This window comes from Marmota marmota, unplaced genomic scaffold (assembly GCF_001458135.2).
Source record: "Marmota marmota marmota unplaced genomic scaffold, marMar, whole genome shotgun sequence".
NCBI classification, from domain to species: Eukaryota; Metazoa; Chordata; class Mammalia; order Rodentia; family Sciuridae; genus Marmota; species Marmota marmota.
The window spans coordinates 351,905-368,252 of NW_026000016.1; the positions used below are offsets into that span (position 1 = coordinate 351,905).

The 16,348-nt window shown below is 35.6% G+C and overlaps 1 protein-coding gene across 1 annotated transcript in view; it reads right to left on the reverse strand.

The window, feature by feature from the left end:
• The window catches only part of Malrd1 (MAM and LDL receptor class A domain containing 1), a 503,883-nt gene that overhangs the window by 351,664 nt on the left and 135,871 nt on the right, over window positions 1-16,348 (reverse strand). The window contains exons 15-18 of the mRNA XM_015483277.2: window positions 15,140-15,292; window positions 14,631-14,736; window positions 13,668-14,035; window positions 9,805-10,217 (exon numbers count right to left, since the gene is read on the reverse strand). Coding sequence (XP_015338763.2) covers window positions 9,805-10,217; window positions 13,668-14,035; window positions 14,631-14,736; window positions 15,140-15,292 — 1,040 coding nt within the window. The remainder of the gene's footprint in view (window positions 1-9,804; window positions 10,218-13,667; window positions 14,036-14,630; window positions 14,737-15,139; window positions 15,293-16,348) is intronic.

A 16,348-nucleotide genomic window follows, 5' to 3' on the forward strand; every position in this document is an offset into this window, starting at 1 on the left:
AAAGAAATGCAGATATGCAAATTCTAGCAAGCTACACACACTTGGAAGAAAAAATGTTATAGGAAAAGACAAAATTTACACCTTCAGAACTTATGTATATAATTTCTTGCCAAAATATTAGATTACACCTATGGAAATCAGAAAAAAATATAAAAGTAATGGAAAAGAATGAATTTAAGAAATTGAACTCGTCACCAGGTGCAATGGTGCACACCTGTAATCACAGTGGCTCGGGAGGCTGAGGAGGAAGGATGGTGGGTTTAACACCAGCCTCAGCAAAAGCAAGGCACTAAGTAACTCAGTGAAGCCCTGTCTCTAAATAAAATATAAAAAAGGGGCTGGGGATGTGGCTCAGTGTTTGAGTGCACCTGGGTTCAATCCCCAGTACAAAAAAAAGAAGAAAGAAATTGAACTTGTTTTCTGGTCCAGAAACTCTCCTACTTGCTTTTGTCTGACTCTTTTCCTCTCTGCTTCTCTATAGATGGTTCTTCATAAGCTCATCACTTTGTACTAGAGTTTGACTTCAGAGTTTGAGATAATAAGCTGGGTCTCTATTTCAAATTCAGCTCAAGATAGCCCATGAGAAATGTTAAACTGTGAAAAAAGATTTAGGATGCAGTTTATAGGCAAAAAAATCTATGAGTCTTGTTCACACAGGATTCATGCCAGCAAACTCCATCCAAAACTTTTCAATGCAAATTCTAGCAAGCTACACACACTTGGAAGAAAAAAAAATGTTATAGGAAAAGACATAAAATTTACACCTTCAGAATTTATGTATATAATTTCAGGAAAAGTGGGTTGAAGATGACATTATTAAATATGGTCCTGCTTTATTTACAACATAACTTCAGAAACATTTTCCCCCTAGAATTGCTGAAAACCGATGTACCATTTAGGATTTAAAAGCATACCCCCTACACACACACACACACACTCCAATTATGGCTGCAAACAAGATTTGTTTAAATTATGCCATCTCTCTTGCTGCAAAATCTGAGAAAACACTCTCTTGCATTATTGAATTATAGTATCAGCACTTAGGGAAAATTCTTGCAGATTGAGTCAGAACACTCTATGGAGTTGAGAGGTCCTAGCTGAAGGATTTTTTTCTTTGAAGACCCATGTTCCCTTCCCAGGTCTACTTCATGCATAAATATTCTCCTCAGAAAAAGAGATCATGTAGGAAGACTGTAAGTCCTAGTTATTGTGGTAGCAAAGGATTAATAAATTGGCATAAGCTGGGGTTTTGTAGCACTTATTTATGGCTTCCATTGCTACTGGATCCATGCCAAGAAACTCAACCTTAAAAGGGAAAAGCAAAAGGAAAAGAGATTTCAATTCTGTTTAAGAAAATATTTTCTGTCATCAATTCAGAGGTAAGATCAAAAACCTCATGAAGCAAGAGGATTTTAAGCACTGGCAACACTACAGGATACCTGGATCAAATCCTTGGTGAGAAAATTCTTGGGCTAATTTTAATATTAAATGATATAAATGCAACATTCTATGACTCATATAATATGTGGTGAATCATTGATAAAGGCAACTGAAGGAATCATAAAATAGTTGCCTATTAAATCTTTATTTTTCATTAAGCATCAAAATTATCATGTAAATATAAATAAAAGTGTGATACACAGGTGAGATCAGATGTAATAAAGAGTCTTCTTGTTAGAAAATGTCCTTTGAGAAAGTCAGTAGTATGCTTAGTATTTTAGTTGAGACCTCTTTAGTAGTTATAATTTGAGATATTCTTCAATACAGTTGTGGAAAAAGTGTCCCTTCTCTTTCATCTTGTTTAACAACCTCTACAATTTGGCATGGCCCAAATGCCCTTTCTTGTTGACATGACTCCACATAGGATATGTTCTACAGCACGATGCTGAATTGCACTGGATCATCAGATGTCTAAAGGATGTTTATTTTCTGTCATCAATTTGTTATGTCATAATTTTTCTGTACCAGAAAAAAAACCCCAAACTATCCTGTAAAATATTTTGAGAAAAATATGTACAATTTCATGTGACCCATGTGAAATTGTAATTTCATAGATTACAAGAATCTGGGTGAACAAGACTCATAGATTTTTTTGCCTAATTTTAAAATTAGCCTTTTAGGATAAGTAAATCATTTTCTATGGTACATAAACATATTTTTCAGACTATTAGGGAAGTATTTGAATTAGTCAAAACATTAGATTGCTAATTTGTGATCTTATTGGAAAAAGTGATTTACTCAATGAATCACTGGAACTATTAATGTTTGAAGTGTTACATATTGCATTTGAAGATCAAAGTATTCAAGATAATATTTTGACATTTTTCATTATAATGGCTCCTTAGTACTTCTTATCTCATATGTAATTATGTTTAATTATGTGGGTAATGTGGACCAAAGATATTAGTGTCATGATCACTGAAATGGGGATCCAGGAAACCTGAAGTCTAGTCTTTATCCTAAATACCTGTTAAGACATTAATAAGACCATTTCTGGACCTTAATTTCTTATCAGTAGAATGAATGGTTTAGATCAAATGATTTCTTTCTGGCTATATATTTTCTAATTCTATGAATGAGCTTCCACCTGGAAAACAGTCTAAGTCCTGTACCAATTAATGATGGCAATAAAGACTACTATGTCCTGTGAAATTAACTACATAAATAGTAATGTCAATTGCTCGGAAGGACTTATAATGCTGGTGGCACAGGAGTTTTGAAGCGCCATAGAACTAAAACCAATAAACACAACAATCTTTGCATTTCCAAAGAATATTTTTTAAACATATATGAGTACAGCAGTTTATTCACAATAATAGAAGAAAGTGTAGGCTTAAATATTCAAGGTCTAACTAAAATTTTACTACTTCAATATAAATCTAAAATGACATTGACCTCAATGTCATAATAGACACAAGTAAGTTTTAGGTGAAACCCAGCTTTATTTCACATAAAACGTAAATAATAATAATCCAAACAGAGAAAGTCTGTACATTTTCCTACTGTTCAAAGGGAAATAAAAAGCTGGGCACAGTGGAGCACACCTTTAATCCCAGTGGCTCAGGAGTCGAAGGCAAGAGGAATGCAGTTTCAAAGCCAGCCTCAGCAACTTCGTGAGGCCCTACGCAACTCAGTGAGACCCTGTCTCTAAATAAAATACAAAATAGGATTGGGGATGTGGCTCAGTTGTCCAATACCCCTGAGTTCAATCCCTGGTAAACCCCCCCCCCCAAAAAAAAAAGGAAATAAAAATTCATAATTACTAAAGCCTCTTCCTTTAACCAGTCATTGTTTACATGATATACCAAAATCCACCAAATAATTTCAAATTGCTAAGAAACTATTGTAAACATATGAGAAAAAAATCAAAATTAAGTATAAAGAATACTAACCATGACTTTCTACTTAGAAATATGAATGCAATCATTTTAACAGTCATTTAACTTCTAGATCCCAGACATGACGCAAGTTACTAGGGAGACAAACCTGAAGACAGGGAGAAAACATTTGCTGCTCATATACTGGATAAAGGATTTCCATACAGAATATATTTTTAAGAGATTAGTGCTCTATCTGATGTGCATGTGGTAAAAATTTGTTCCCAAATTGTAGGCTCTTAATTCACCTTGCTCTTTTTATTTTTTTCTGAGAAAAAGCTTTTTAGTTTGAATCTGTCCCATTTATTGATTCTTGAGTTTAATTCTTGCGCTATAGGAGTCTTATTAAGGAAGTTGGGGCCTAATATGACCTGACAGAAATTTGGGCCATTTTCTTCTAAAAGGCACAGTGTGTCTGGTTTAATTCCTAGGTCCTTGACTCACTTTGAGTTGAGTTTTGTGCATGGTAAGAGAGAGGGGCTTAATTTCATTTTGTTGTATATACATTTCTAGTTTTCCTATCACCACTTCTTGAAGAGGCTATTTTTTCTCTAATGTGGGTTTTTGGCACCTTTGTCTAATATAACTGAAATTATATGGGTTTGTCTCTGTGTCCTCTATGCTGTACCATTGGTCTACCAGTCTGTTTTGGTGCCAATACCATGCTGTTTTTGTTACTACTGCTCTGTAGTATAGTTTAAGGTCTGGTATAGTGAGGCCACCTGCTTTACTCTTCTTGCTAAGGATTGTTTTAGCTATTCTGGGTCTCTTATTTTTCCCAGATGAATTTCATGACTGATTTTTCTATTTCTATGAGGAATGCCATTGGGATTTTGATTTGAATTGCATTAAATCTGTATAGTGCTTGTAGTAGAGGACTAATCTCTAGGATATATAAAGAACTCAAAAATCTTAACAACAAAAAATAAAATAATCAAATCATTACATGGGCAAAGAACTGAACAGATACTTCTCAGAAGATGATATACAATCAATCAACAAATATGTGAAAACATGTTCAACATCTCTAGCAATTAGAGAAATGCAAATGAAAACTACTCTAAGATTTCATATCACTAGAGTCAGAATGGCAGCTATTAAGAACACAAACAACAATTAAGTGTTGGTGAGGATGTGGGGAAAAAGGCACACTTATACACTGCTGGTGGGACTGCAAATTGGTGCAGCTAATATGGAAAGCAGTATGGAGATTCCTTGGAAAACTGAGAATAGAGCCACCATTTGACCCAGCTATTCCATGCCTCTGTCTATACCCAAAGGACTTTAAAACAACATGCTACAGAGTCACAGCCAAACTGTGGAACCAACCTAGATACCCTTCAATAGATGAATGGATAAAGAAAATGTTATATATATATATATATGACATACACGCACACATACATACACACATACACATACAATAGAATATTATTCAGCATTAAAAGAGAATAAAATCTTGGCATTTTCAGGAAAAAATGGATGGAGTTGGAGAATATAATGCCAAGTGAAGTTATCCAGTCCCCAAAAAACAAATGCTGAATGTTTTTTTCTGATTTAAGGGTGCTGATTCATAATGGGGGGTGGGCATGGGAGGATTAGATGAACTCTAGATAGGCTAGATAGGGTAAAGGGGAGGGAAGGGAAGGGAGGGGGCATGGGAGCAGGAAATACAGTGGAATAAGATGGACATAATTACCCTAAGTACATGCATAAATGTAAGTATGCTGTGACTCTACTTTGTGTACAATCAGAGATATGAAAAACTGTGCTCTATATGTGTAATACAAATTGTAATGCATTCTGCTGTCATATGTAACAAATCAAATTAAAAAATAAACAAAATTTATGTAATTGCTCTCATACATGATTTACTGCTTCTAGTATTTAAAATCTTTAAACATAAATACTTTGTACTACTTAGGTAGCATAGACCATTTGGTACGTACTTAAGATGATGATCTGATGAAAGTTGGTAAAAGTCAAAAAAAGAAAGAAAGAAACACAGCATCTTTACTACAAAAAAGAATATATTTTTAAAAATTCAATACTCAATAAAAAATTTTACAAATTGTGCGAAAGGCTTGAACAGACATTTCAAAGTACACATTTGTTAAGGAAATAAGTACATGAAAATGTGTTCAGTAGAAGTCGTGCTATGGAAATGCAATCCACACTGAAATGCAATTACCTACTTCAGAATAGCTAAAATTAAGAAGACTGATAATAATAGGTATTGGCTTGACTGTGGAAGAACTGCAATCCTGACACACTGCTGATGAGAATGAAAAATGGGTAACTTTGACAAGAGTTCAGGAGTCCCTTAAAAAGTTAAGCTTACTTCTTCCATATGACCCATCCATTCTACTCCTGGTTATTCAGACAAAGGAAAAACAGTAGGTGTTCATGTAAAGATATTTACACAATTATTTATAGCAGATTTATTCAAAATAACCCAAACTAGAAACAGTATAGATATCAATATGTGAATGGAAAAACTGTGCTTTATCCAAATGAATGCCTGATATGCACCCTAGCTTCAATCAATCTGAGAATAACTGTGTTGAATGAAATAAATCACACCAATAAAGAGTACTGTAGTATGGTGCAATTTCATTTAAATAAAATTTAGGGTGTATATATTAATATATAATGGCAGAAAGCAGGTCAGTGGTTATTGAAGAGCCAGAGAGATGGATTATAAAGAGGTATTAGAAGAATTTTGAAGATGAAGCTTCTTTTCATTATCTTTGATTTGCATTTTCCTAGAACTAATACAATCAAGATATTGAAAATGTATAGCTGTTTTGATGGTTTCGAAACTTTTAATAAGTGTAGTTTATTACTTATCAACTACACTTCAATAAACCTCAAAATAAAAATTAGTTAGGAGTTTGTAATGAAGTTTTTTTAATGTCATGATGTGCTGAGCCTCATGGACCATGCCACATACAAGAGCTTTGGCTAATCATTTCAACTGATATTGACAAATATAAACAGCTCTTACACAGCATCTACCATCTAGTACTATCATACTTATCTCATTAAAAATCAGTGAGCCTCAAGGACCTAGGAATTAGACTAGAGACCCTGTGCCTAACAGAAGAAAAAGTAAGCCCAAATCTTTATCATGTTGTATTAGGCCCAAGCTTCCTATAAGAAAACTCCTATAGCACAAGAAATAAAATCAAGAATCAATAAATGGGATAGATTCAATCTAATAAGCTTCTTCTTAGCAAAAGAAAAAAAAATCAATGAGGTGAAGAGACAGCCTACAGAATTAGAGCCAATTTTTACACATGTGCATCAGATAGAGCACTACTCTCTAGGACATATAAAAAACTCAAAAAAAACTTAACACTAAAAAAAAAAAATAACCCAATCAATAAATAGGCCAAGGAACTGAATAGACACTTCTCAGAGGATGATACACAATCAATCAACAAATATATGAAAAAATGTTCAACATCTCTAGCAATTAGAGAAATGCAAATCAAAACTACTCTAAGATTTCATCTCACTCCAGTCAGATTGGCAGCTGTTAAGAATACAAACAACAATAATTGTTGGTGAGGATGTGGGAGAAAAGCCACACTCATACATTGCTGGTGGGACTGCAAATTGGTGTAACCAATCTGGAAAGCAGTATGGAGATTCCTTGGAAATCTTGGAAAAGAACCACCATGTGGTCCAGCTATCCCCCTCCGTGGTCTATATCTAAAGGACTTCAAAACAGCATACTGCAGTGATGCAGCCACATCAATATTTATGGCAGCACAATTCACAATAGCTTATCTGTGGAACCAACCTAGAAGCCCTTCTATAGATGAATGGATAAGAATCTCTGAGATATATGTATGTGTGTGTACACACACACACACACACACACACACACACACTGGAATATTACTCAGCATTGAAAGAGAATAAAATCATGGCATTTGCAGGTAAATGGATGGAGTTGGAGAATATGATGCTAAGTGAAGTAAGCCAATCCCAAAAAACCAAAGACCTAACGTTTTCTCTGATATGTGGATGCTGATCCTTATGGGGGGGAGTGTGGGAGAAATGGAGGAACTTTATATAGGGCAAAGGTGAGGGAGGGAAAGGGAGGGAGCATGGGGTAGGAAATATGGTGGAATGAGATGGACATCATTACCTTAAATACATGTATGAAGACAGGAATGGTGTGACTCTACTTTATGTACAACCAGAGAAATGAAAAAATGTGCTCTATATTTGTACTATTAATTGAAATGCATTCTGCTGTCATGTATAACAAATTAGAATAAATAAATTTAAAATTAAAAAAAATGAGTGATCCTGAAAAATTTTTGGATTTTTCTTTAAAGTCAACATTGAGTGCTGGGCCTAATGTGAGGTGAGTTCTGTTACAATACAAGAGTTAATTAGAGTGTTGGTTATTACCACTGTTCTTTCTTAGTAGGACGAAAACTAAGAATATCCATTTGTTAATGGAGGAAATATATCTATTTGCATAAATTGGACCCTTTTTACTACCTTGAGTGATTCATTCACACAGCATGCAGAATCTCTAATTTCAGCATTTCAGTCCTGAATTTTATTTAAAATGAAAGTCTAAAAGAACTCTCAGAGAGAGTCAAACAGTGTACTCTACAGGCAACCCCTGGTGGGTTTCATACTCAATTTTATGTTTATATTCATAACCACAGGATTCTTTGGTTAGTTGCTTGTTTATCTGGCTGTGAAACTTTGCTGTAAATTTGATTTTCTCCTGGAAACCAATTCTTGAGTAAATATCATAAGAAGAGTTGATCCACTAAATACTAGGGTGGTCCAAATTACAAGTGACCTGATTAGACAGTAAGAATTAATTTGAAGTGGATGAGCCATTATTAAATAAAATTTAGAAGAAATAAAACCTCTTCCATTTCATTTCACACAATGGCATGCATCCCTGCAGCTAAACAGAAAGGTAGCACCCTACATATGGTAGGTTCCTTCCCCTGTTTTCAGTTTATGTATCCTTAGACAAATCACCATTATTATTGTGCTCTTCACTGACTAAATCATGTAAAAAGTATACTTATAAAAGTGAGAAGCTCTCAAAAGGAAGTCTGCAGCTAACTTTTTGGTTACAAAAAAATGTTAATTGGTTGGGCATGGTGGTGCACCTGTAATCCCAGCAACTCCGGAGGCTGAGGCAGGAGGATTACCAATTCAAAGTCAGCCTCAGCAAAATCGAGGCGCTAAGCAACTCAGTGAGACCCTGTTTCTAAATAAAATACAAAATAGGGCTGGGGATGTGGCTCAGTGGTGGAGTGCCCCTGAGTTCAATCCCTGGAACAAAAAACAAAAACAAAAACAAAAACAAACCTGTTAAACTATTAATTAGGCCAATACCTTTCGATGGAGTCAGTATTTAAATCTGGATAATTGAAAGAATTTTGGTACATGCAAACAAAATATATATATCCAAAAATAGGTAAAAAGTTTTTTCCCTGTTTAATATATGTAGATTTATTTGCTAAAGGGAGAAAATGCATATATTCAACACCTGAATGTTAAAGTCATATGATATATTGGGAAGGCAAAGAATGATAATTATTTAGAAACTGAGTTCCATTGTTAGTTCCAGTTCTGCTGTTCACAAACTATTTGGCCAAAGATAAACAACGTCTCTGGGCTTCTTTCTCCAAAAATTGCAAAAAAGATCTCTGATTTCCCCACTTTGGGAAATTGCTAAAAGAACCAAATATATCACATATGTATCTCTCTCTCTCTCTCTCTCTCTCTCTCTCTCTATCTCTCTCTCTCTCTCTCACACACACACACACACACACACACACACACACATATCCTTTACAAAACTGTGAAAATCACATATGCATTTGAACTGGCTTTTAGGAGCAGACATGTAAGATTTGGAGTAAAAAATATTCCACCAGGAGTAGAGAGACCTGGACTTAAATTTCAGCTCTTCCCTGAAGAAGCTATGATTTTTGGAAAATGCATGCACTCTGCCTGGATTTCAGTTGCTTACCTATAAATAGTTAAAAATGTCAAATGAAGTATTCAAAATAATAGCTTTACAAGTCTGTGCTTTTTGCAGGATCTCAGAGATGGTGCCAAACTCCTTTCTTTCCCATAGATTTTCATTTTCATTGGTAGATCAATTACTTAGTATTGCAGGCAACTGCAGCTATTTCCAATGCCGTGTGTTTATCTTTAGAGGTTCTAATCACACATTTTTGCAGGTACTCAAGGAGCAAGGCAACTCAAAGAGCTTTGGTACACCCTTAATTAAATGGTAAACATGTGTCAGAGTAACTTTGATCAAATTCCACTTGCTTTTATCGCAGGACTGCAGTGATCATCCACATGGCTTAGACATTCTGATTCAAATACACATTCATATACACTTTATGAAACCTAGTACCAATACCTGAAAAGGCCACCGGCTGGAAATGTGGAGGAGTTTCCTTATCCATCTGTCGCCTTGATTCCCAAATATCTGCCACAGCAGCTGTCCCCTTGAGTTACTCCAGATTCGCTGGTAGATAGCCAGCCTGTAAATGTGCTTTCCAAACATGTGGTAGTATAAGCGGAAGGTGCAGCCCTCCATGTCAGTGGCATTAAAGGTGGGGCTCAGTAAAACAGCCTTGTTTTGGAAATCCTGTGGCTCGGAGGATTCAATGTAGAGATAGTGTCCTTTAACTGTGCCCAAAGTATTATCCTTCATGGGGCCGGTATTAAGTGTTGAAGTTGGACCCTGGTTCCTGGTCCAGTCAAAGTCATCTTCTGTCTCTTGTTCCCAGTTACAAATTCCATTCTCAAAGCTACACTGTAGTTCAGGGGCTGAAATTGACATTAAATAATGGCAAGAGTTAATTAAGGACAAAAGTAAATAAGAAGAAGAACACAGATACTTTTGTCATGCAAAGGCAAGCCGTTTTAACTTCAAAATGCATCATTAGTTTTTAAAAAGCTAATACATGCCAGATGATGCAGCAAATAACAATATTCTATGCACTGAAGATGAAATTGCCTTGGCCATTATTTTCTTCATGTTTATTTGTGCTCCTCCCTATTCCAGGTTTGTTAACATCACTCCAAGCAAATGATCATGACATCATGGCTGGTTCAGTAAGACATTTCTGGCTCCATGCATTTCAAACTCAACTAAACATTATAATCAGCTGGGAACATTAAAAACAAACAACTACCAAAGCCCAGAGATAGTGATTTAGTTGCTGCGAGTAGCAAAGCCATGGCCAGGATTTTTTATAAGCTCCCTTAGTGATCCTAATAAAGCTAAGAACAATCCTACTTCAATGAGTCTCACGATTTAAGAATCACCAGGAGTTCATGGTAAAATTGCTTCATGATAAAATCCCCAAATAAATACTAGTTTATGGAGTGAAACTCACAAATTCAAATTTTTAACAAACATCAATATAATTCTCTTTTTTTTTTTTTTAATGTGATGGTGGGGATTGAACCCAGGGCCTTGGGCATGTGAGTCAAGCACTCTACCAACTGAGCTATATCCCCATCACTCCCTCAAGATAATTCTTATGTAGATATTTTCCAAACTTCAGCCTAAAAACATTTTAAGTTATATCCTGCCTAAGCTCCATGTATTCCCAAATACCAGTGCCAGAGTAACAATCCTTCAATGGCAGTATTACCACTTATTTTTTCTCTATTCAAAATCCTTTAACATACCTTCCTTTAATCTAAACTTTAATCTCCTCCCCAAATTAAAATGCATCTCTCCCCTTCAGATGCACTTTCGTCCTATGTATTTTGGACTCTGACCCTGTCTCTGTTCACACCTAATGCTCACCTGTGCCTTGTTACTCTCTGCTGTATCTCATCAGTGGTTGCCCTTCCTCTCACTGGTCTGTAGCTCCTTTGAGCCTTCTAACTTTCTTCTAACTTTTCACTTCTAACTTCCTTCAGTCGCTGGAACAATTTTGACTTTAAAGGAATTGACTAGCCCAATTAAATGCTCGACCTCAATTTCTAGGGTAATACAGGAACATGTTCATTTTTCAAGGCATTAGGATTTTGTTGACACCAAGTATTTGCTTTAGAATAAATGGGATAAAATGTGCATTTGACAGTATTTGGGCTGAGGGGAATGGATTTAAAATTCGCAGGTAGTTCCACATTTCAGCTTCATTTACATAAGTTAATATTTAAAAAAAAAAACGTCCACTGTCCTTTAACAATTCATCTTCATAATAGTACTTAGTGCCAAAGGTGAGCAAACACCCTGAAACAATAAATAAAAGCCTATGTGAATAAAAGCAGTCAGGCGAGGACAAATCATCTGTCTCTGAAAACTGCGGAGCAGGCGCTTAGACCTAATGAAGGAAACCTAGTTGGTAAATGTCAAATGGGAGATGAGCTTTCATTTGATATTTCCTCACTTGTGACTAACCAAGCCCAGCTGTGACGTGAACTGGGGACATGCAATGTACTCTCCAGGTGTCTGTCTTTTGCTGTGGAGCAGATGGAGAATGTCAAGTTGCTGAGTTTTTGACATAAAACTGGCACTAATGCCAACAGACTTTTACATGGTCTGTCTTCACACTGACTACACACTCAATCTTCATTTCCATGGCAATATGTGTAGTTCCACCCTTCAGTGAAAAAATCACATCTCTAAACATATTTCAGGAGATACAGTGTGGGTTTCAGGACATCCAGTGGACACCATGTAATAAAATCACATGCCACCATGCAAAGCTGTTGAGAAGCCACCATTCTCCTGACATCGTTTTTTCCTTTCGATAATACACAAACACAAGAAGCAATTTGCTGTTGTGTTTGCACTCCCATAATCCTACACTGGGAAATTTGAAGGATAATTTACTTGTTTTTACAAGCAGATCAAGATTTAGAATTTAGAGAACAGGGAAAAAAATGAAAAGGCTTTCCAACTTTGCAAAAATAAATTAGCTCTGGGGCAAGTTAGACTTCTTATGATGGTCGTTGTCAAAATCATTAATGTTAATGCCATCCGCTCAAATATCCGTTGTATAAATTTCATGACATGCATGGTAATTCGGACTTTAACAGGCCTGACTTCAGTATGCCTTTGATAATGTGTATCAAAGTTTGCACACCTGCAAAGCTCTCTGCAACAATTTACATGGAAATTTCTTAATGTAATATTTCCTGTAAGAATTCTATGATTCTATCTCGGTTTATAATCTGCTTCCAAATTTAATAAACACCTAGCTTGAAATTTAAAAACTGTTGAAACCTCAGGAAAAAGAATCTGAGACCAAGAAAAGATGCAAACTTTCTAACAACTTTTTTTTAAATGAAAACAAAATACTATTAGCTTCTGATTCTTTCAGAAGTGCATTACTGAAGCTACGTGCATTAAGCTGCAAGGCCCACATAATCATCAGATAATAAAAACTTAATAATTTAAACCAGAGACCCAAGACCTATTTTGACACCTTACTTCCTGATACCTAGAGCCAAAAGAATAAGTATTCAAAATAATCAAATGTCCCTCCTAAATATTTCCCCTAAGCCTCATCACTCATCTCCTTCACCATCAACACAATTCACTGCCATCTACTCTCCTATGGGATACCGCAAGAGTTCCTTGCTAGATAATCAGAATCCACTGTGCTCTAATCATTATATCATAGAGGGACATCTTTTTAAAGCATGCAAATTTGGGGGTTTTTATTATCCCCCTTCTTAAAAATTTTCAAACAAAGTTGATTTCTTGAGCCTGGACTGCAAAGATCTGCCAATCTAGCCTCCCCCATACCTCTATCTCTATGTTTTACCCTCTTGCCCCTTTCTTCACTGGAGCTACATCATCTGTCTTTCATCTGACTTGCAGTCACACATCAGGGCTTTTGGATATATACTTTGACTTATTATTTTTAGATTATTCTGCTAAATCAAATTCCATTATCATATAAAGTCCCAGCACCCCTCTTCATGCCTCCTGGCAGAGCTGATATTTTATATTTATTTATGAAATATTAGAATATCCATCTCTTCAGTTAGATTATAGAGTCCATAAAGGCAGAGATTCTGCATAATTGGGTTCTTCCATTGTATCCCTAGGATCTAGTTAATAAGTCTCCTAAATAAAGGCTGAAAGACCTGATTAATTAATAATAATATAATATCTGATATTCACTGCATAGTGGCACTGGATTGATTGGCTAAAAAATAATAGTGAGCTAGTCAAGATCACTACCCTCAAAATAAGTTAGAGGGACCAAAAACAAAAACATTAAAAAAGAAAAATATCAAAACCCTTACCACAGTCAACTTCGTCACTATAGTCACCACAGTCATCCACCAGATCACATAACCGAAGCCTTTCTATGCAAGCCTTTGTGTGTGGACACTGGAAGTGATCTGGCTCCTCACAGCTCTCAGCAGGCAGAGGAAGGGTACAGTTTTCAAATCTGATGTCATCAATAGCCGAGACCCCATCATAAATGCCAAGACTGACTTTATCCAGTGTCAAGTAGAAGGGCTGGGTCAGGCGCCCTAGCTGGATGTTTGCCTCTGACCACTGGTTGCCCTGGTTGTACAACACTCTCCAGAGTACTGTTGAGTCACCAGGGTTTTTGGTATGTAGCTGCAGTTCAGCTGCTCCCACTGACAGGCCATAGTTATAAAACCTGAAAAAGAGTAAACCCAAGAAGCAGGCATAATTTATGATATACCCTAAATATTTAACCTCTGGATCCTTCCACTTGGTCAAGAACCAATTAATAATTGGTTGTCATAATAGACACCATTGTTTCCTGCAGTAATTCTTGCTGCCTGTTTGCAAGAGCTCATCTGCTGAGGTGCAAACTCCATGGCTCTCACAACCCTAATCTCACATCAGATTAGAAAAAGGATAAACCAAAAAGGCATCATATGAATGTGCTAAGTGATGATGTTCAGCTGTTGCTACACATACCAATACACAATGACATTGATTTCCAGTGAAATCAATGGGAGCCCGTTTCAAAGAACTTGGAGAGAACAGAGGAAAAGTCTTAATTAAATTTTAATCCACTGCTGGAGGGAAAGAGTACCTATCATAAGAGGAAAAACAAATAAACAACTCATGACATGCTCTTAAGTTAAATGAAAATTGTGTGAACTTAGTATAATGCCAATTTTTAAGCAAAAACCAGGGATAAAACCAGAACAGCTAATATGTTCAGAAGGATTTCTGTAACCACTGGGCCACAAGGGTAATTGAGAATTGTTTTTAATATTTACCAGAAAGAAAGTGTGCACCCAGACCCTGTCTGGCTGAAAGTTGGGCTCCGGAGTTTAGCAACTTGGGACAAGCTGTTTCTGTTCTTCAGAATGAACATAAAATGGCCTGTTGGGATACAAAACAAAATCGTTACTTAGCCCTATTGGAATTTAAAATGAGACAAATGTCTCTTAACTCAAAACTGAGTAACTTTAGTGCACAACTAAAATTATAATTTACACAATAATACAAAATCAATAGTGATTGTTAAGTCAAATTTGCTTTATAAAAATGCTAAATGATATAAAAATAGTTGATAATTTTGGTTCATCTAGCCAAAAATATATCTATGCTGCAACTGTACCACCCACAGAGCAATAATTTCATGCAGACAGAATACCACCATAGACAATATTCAACTGTCCTACTGATGCTTCTGATGACATTGAACACATCTCTTTCTCTTTCCCTTCTGGGGCCAACTGAACAGTAAATAAGAGTAGTTAGAGGAACCTTACTTGTTTCTTACCTTGAGTTGTGTTATGAGTATGATCCTGAGGGGGTGCCTGTTGCTTAAAATCAGCAGAAAGATGACTTTGGGAGCTCCATACCCAGTCAAAATGGTCACCAGCAATTGCTTCAAACCAACCACAGCTGTTTGCTTCAAAATCACAACTGGAAACTGAACAACAAAATGGTGGCACTTAGGTTGGCTCTCCACAGTGTTCCCACACTTTGAAAAGGTAGATTTCAAATGCAAACAGTCTTACTATGATTTTCCCACTACAATAAGGGGACTACATTAAAGGACACCTTTGAGGGTGGGGGAAAAAAAAGATACATTCTGATTTGAAAAGTGGATTTATGTTTTTCATACTGGATATTAAGAAAGCAGAATTTCAATTCTCAATGGAGGAAATTCAGGGGTTTTTTTTCTAAATATTCTATATATAGCATCATTCAGCCTTATTGTTTGTAAAATTATTAAGGTTTTGCTAATTTGTTTTCATAGTCATTTCAGTTTCCCTCTTCTTTCTAGAGACTGTGTTAATTGTTCCTAAAGAGTATTTTAAACTAATGAAAAGCAACTACTTATAAAAAATTAATATTTGGAAAATCCTAGATCTACTATATGATAAAATGTGTAGCCCTGATTTGTATAGAGTTTAGCATTTCACAAATCATTGCATCACCTAATTGTATAGGAAATAACTTTTTTTTTTCTGACACATATACAGAGAAATCAGTTATTTTCCACAAAGACATTCTAAAACAGGAAGAGAAGGGGAAAAATAGAATGGGAAGTTATAAATATTAGCATTGTAGAATTATAGCTATTTAGCTACTATAATAAGTTATACAATAGACTCTGTGCCAAATGTGTTACATAGATTCAACTTTCAGAACAACCTTAGGAGATAGGAACTGCTGTTGCTATTTTACAAAGGTAAAAAGTGAGTTTAGGAAAAGTCATTAATCTACCCAAGGTCATAGAGTTAGAAAGTTATGGAGTAGAATTGGAATTCAAATATTATGATTTTTAATCTAATTTTTTTCAAACTTTGACTATAACCATTGGTTGTCATCAGATTAGAAAAAGGATAAACCAAAAAAGGCATCATATGAATGTGCTAAGTGATGATGTTCAGCTGTTGCTACACATACCAATACAAAATGACATTCATTTCCATTGATAATTATTATACTGGGATCCTTGGCTATTGTCTGCTTTTATCCA